This window comes from Salvelinus namaycush, unplaced genomic scaffold (genome assembly GCF_016432855.1).
Source record: "Salvelinus namaycush isolate Seneca unplaced genomic scaffold, SaNama_1.0 Scaffold89, whole genome shotgun sequence".
Lineage (NCBI taxonomy): Eukaryota > Metazoa > Chordata > Actinopteri > Salmoniformes > Salmonidae > Salvelinus > Salvelinus namaycush.
Window position 1 is genome coordinate 330,692 of NW_024061630.1, and position 4,720 is coordinate 335,411.

At 42.5% G+C, this 4,720-nt stretch overlaps 1 protein-coding gene across 1 annotated transcript; it reads right to left on the bottom strand.

Moving 5' to 3' along the window:
* Positions 1-318: 318 nt before the first annotated feature.
* On the bottom strand, positions 319-4,186 carry LOC120043293 (protein APCDD1-like). Its single transcript, XM_038987917.1, has 3 exons — positions 4,181-4,186; positions 3,049-3,370; positions 319-2,720 (listed from the first exon to the last, which is right to left on the bottom strand). Exons 1-3 carry the CDS (start codon positions 4,184-4,186, stop codon positions 2,260-2,262), a joined length of 789 nt encoding a protein of 262 aa, XP_038843845.1. The 3' UTR covers positions 319-2,259.
* Between the last annotated feature and the right edge of the window lie 534 nt (positions 4,187-4,720).

The following is a 4,720-nucleotide window of genomic DNA, read 5'->3' on the forward strand; positions in this document are numbered from 1 at the left end:
CCGAGCCGGCAAGGTGTGAAAATCTGCTGTTCTGCCCTGGGACAAGGCAGTTTAACCCTCAGCAACAACTTCTCCCCGGGCACTGATGACGTCGATAAAGCCCCCCCCCCCCCCCCCCCCCTTATCACCTCTCTGATTCAGAGGGATTTGTGTTAAATGTGGAAGACACATTTCAGTTGAAGCACATTTCAGTTGAAGTACATTTCAGTTGGACAACTGACTAGGTATCTCCCTTCACCTCCTTCCCTCACACCATGTTTGCAATTAGTGCCGTTTTGGTCTTTACAAAATAAAGAGCCCATAATAACCAGTGTACAGTATCAAATCTTTAATTGTTATACAGATTGTTTCAGGGAACCTACATCCATTGCATATGAGATGGTTCTCGAGACTAGATCACAGCAGAGATCACTGTACATCAAAGAAGATCACGGGCGGATTTATACATGTGCCACAACTCCTGACCTGTACAATGAAGTGTTTGGATGTTTTAGTTACGGGGTAGATTAGACAAAAGTGCCATTAAAATTTAGTTGGGTATCATATTAGTCATGAAAAGTCTCTGTGGTAATGTAGGTGATGTCATTATCAGTAGTCCTATTGTACTGATAGTCCTATTGTATTTAAACCCTAAATCAGATTCTTTAGCATTTCTCCACCCAACACATTCTTTGCCATCTTTACATTTCATTGTAGAAAATAATGCTTTTTACATAATAATGTATCTTATTTCATCTACTTGTAGTACCAAGAAGAAACTTGATATTTGGTTACGGTATGGTGTATAAAAATTATCTCCTGTATTTGTGGATGCAGCCATAGATTAACATCTCTAGTTCTATAGCCATAGATTAACATCTCTAGTTCTATAGCCAAAGACTTCTCTACTTCTCTAGTTCTATAGCCAAAGACTTCTCTAGTTCTATAGCCATAGATTAACATCTCTAGTTCTATAGCCAAAGACTTCTCTAGTTCTATAGCCATAGATTAACATCTCTAGTTCTATAGCCATAGATTAACATCTCTAGTTCTATAGCCATAGATTAACATCTCTAGTTCTATAGCCATAGATTAACATCTCTAGTTCTATAGCCATAGATTAACTTCTCTAGTTCTATAGCCATGGATTAACTTCTCTAGTTCTATAGCCAAAGACTTCTCTAGTTCTATAGCCATAGATTAACATCTCTAGTTCTATAGCCAAAGACTTCTCTAGTTCTATAGCCATAGATTAACTTCTCTAGTTCTATAGCCATAGATTAACTTCTCTAGTTCTATAGCCAAAGACTTCTCTAGTTCTATAGCCAAAGACTTCTCTAGTTCTATAGCCATAGATTAACATCTCTAGTTCTATAGCCATAGATTAACATCTCTAGTTCTATAGCCAAAGACTTCTCTAGTTCTATAGCCAAAGACTTCTCTAGTTCTATAGCCAAAGACTTCTCTAGTTCTATAGCCATAGATTAACATCTCTAGTTCTATAGCCAAAGACTTCTCTAGTTATATAGCCATAGATTAACATCTCTAGTTCTATAGCCAAAGACTTCTCTAGTTCTATAGCCATAGATTAACATCTCTAGTTCTATAGCCAAAGACTTCTCTAGTTCTATAGCCATAGATTAACATCTCTAGTTCTATAGCCAAAGACTTCTCTAGTTCTATAGCCATAGATTAACATCTCTAGTTCTATAGCCAAAGACTTCTCTAGTTCTATAGCCAAAGACTTCTCTAGTTCTATAGCCAAAGACTTCTCTAGTTCTATAGCCAAAGACTTCTCTAGTTCTATAGCCAAAGACTTCTCTAGTTCTATAGCCAAAGACTTCTCTAGTTCTATAGCCAAAGACTTCTGTAGCCAAAGACTTCTGTAGTTCTATAGCCAAAGACTTCTGTAGTTCTCCATTTCCACTCTAAAGTGCAGTCATTGTGATGCAGCGGTGTCACCTCTGGTAGGTGGAGTTCAAAGCAACAGAGGCATCAAAGGAACTAGTCTCCACTCTCTCCTCGCTCTCCACTCTCCACTCTCTCCACTCGCTCTCCACCTTGCCTTTTAAACACTTCCATCGTGTTTAAAGAGCCAAAAAGATATTTCAAAAGTTCAAGTGTGTCAAAGGTAAGTAGCAGTCACCTTTCCCTCAGGGTAGACACTGAAGGAGAGTCAGATTAGAGTCCTCTCTCACGGTCCACAGTCCTACACACAGTCAGTGTCTCTATGTACAAAAACCAGTAGGTCTGTTCTATGAAAAACCAGACTGTCAGTTCTTAGCTGTAACACCGGAACAACAGAACCAGCGAGGTCAGAACCACAACACCATCCCTCCGGTTCTGGTTCCACGTCATTCTGGTTCCACCATTACTCAGCCTCAGGGGTCGGTCCTCGTCTTCCCCTCCCACGACCTCTGACCTCTGGCTGCTAGTTGAACACTGGACCAGGGGCATCTGGTACGAGGTTGCTCGTTTATCTGGCCGGTCGGGGCTGGACCCGTCTGAGGGTCTCTGTCCGTTGTAGAGGAGTAGGTGTCCGTGGGCGTTCTGCTCCATACGGAACAGCTCGTACTCTGTGTGGGGCAGGCGGATCCCCAACGCCACGCAGCCATTGGTCAGGGTGACGTCCTGTTCAACTCCGACCTCCCAGGAACCATGGGTGCCGCATTCGTTACCTTTAAACACGTTGAGGAGGGACGTGGTGGCCAGGTCCATGGGCATCACACGAATGTGGTTCACTGGAGGGGGAAGGAGGGGTGCAGAGGATGAGAGAGGGACAGAGAGAGAGAGGATGAGAGAGGGACAGAGAGGGACAGAGAGAGAGAGAGAGGGACAGAGAGAGAGAGAGAGGGACAGAGAGAGGGAGAGGGACAGGCAGAGAGGGAGAGGGACAGGCAGAGAGGGAGAGGGACAGAGGGGATGAGAGAGGGAGAGAGAGTGATCAAGATCGATGATAGATGTAATCTGAAATACACAGATTTTATAACCCTCCCTCTCGTTCATCTCAACCACACAGCTCACAATTCAAATCTCAACAGAGTTGAAAATCAACCTTTGACCTTTTACCTTTGAAGACGAACTCCGTGCCTCCCATAACTCTAGTAGAGTGCGTTCCTCGGCTGTACCTCCCTCTAGCGTAGATACTGAAGGAGGGGTGTTTGCAGATGGGGTCAGAGTAGTGGTAGTAGTGGCCCTCCCAGGTCTGGTTGTTGTCATGGAAGATGAAGTGACGGGACAGGAAGAGGACCTCGGGGCGGACCTCACAACGCTGGCTCACCCATTGGCCGTACAGCCCCACTGTCATGTCCGCCCGCGGCGCCAGGATGGGAGGATGGAACTCATCCGACCGATAGATGATACGACAAGCGATGCAGCCGTTGTCATGGTGCTGGAGGAGGAGAGAAATTAATAAAAGAGTTGGAAGACTACATTTTAGGGTATGAAAACATCTGATAAAACTTCGTAGGGTGTAATGTCCCTTTAACACTGAAAATGAATCATTTCAAATGTCAATCTGGACCGGAATGTATGCCAACTTCACAGAAGTTTATTTATTTATTTGTTAAAAGACAGAACGTGCAGGAAATGGCGTTCGTCAGGTAATTCAAAAACAACTACAGATTTTTTTTAAATCACTTAATATGATTTGTTGAGTTTTTGTCTTGTCATTAAATGTCTCTGTAGGAACATCAAGCATGATCAATGAGCTATATTCAAATCAAATGTATTTGTCACATACACATGGTTAGCAGATGTTAATGAGAGTGTAGCGAAATGCTTGTGCTTCTAGTTCCGACAATGCAGTAATAACCAACGAGTAATCTAACCTAACAATTTCACAACAGCTACCTTATACACACACAAGTGTAAAGGGATAAAGAATATGTACATAAAGATATATGAATGAGTGATGGTACAGAACAGCATAGGCAAGATGCAGTAGATGGTATAGAGTACAGTATATACATATGAGATGAGTAATGTAGGGTATATAAACATAAAGTGGCATAGTTTAAAGTGGCTAGTGATACATTTATTACATAAAGATGGCAAGATGCAGTAGATGATATAGAGTACAAGATATACATATATATATGAGATGAGTAATGTAGGGTATGTAAACATTATATTGTATCTCTATCTATTAGACGGGATTACTAGACATGTCGAGCACATCTATTATGCTGTGCTTCTACACCTGCATTGCTTGCTGTTTGGGGTTTTAGGCTGGGTTTCTGTACAGCACTTCGAGATATTAGCTGATGTACGAAGGGCTATATAAAATAAACTTGATTTGATATTATGTGCATTACTGTAATGTCAAATACCAAAATATAATCGTTTAAGTACTGTAATTTAACGACTCTTGCTGTACTTTGGGATATACAGGAAAACGAGTTTTCTTCAGAAAGAATCAATCCGTTACGGAATCCAAGTTGCAGTGTTTTCTCCGGCTGATCACATCATATACTGGAACAGACACGGACGGACAGAAGGAAAAAACTACTGCAGAAATACAGCCCAGTCCTCCAGCTGGGTCTACTGCAGAAATACAGCCCAGTCCTCCAGCTGGATTTACTGCAGAAATACAGCCCAGTCCTCCAGCTGGGTCTACTGCAGAAATACAGCCCAGTCCTCCAGCTGGATTTACTGCAGAAATACAGCCCAGTCCTCCAGCTGGGTCTACTGCAGAAATACAGCCCAGTCCTCCAGCAGGGTCTACTGCAGAAATACAGCC

Excerpts from the sequence above, each read along its gene's own strand:
- LOC120043293 (XM_038987917.1), bottom strand. Across the intron at positions 2,721-3,048 it reads CACGGAGTTCGTCTTCAAAG|TGAACCACATTCGTGTGATG; the intron begins GTAAAAGGTCAA and ends TTCCCCCTCCAG.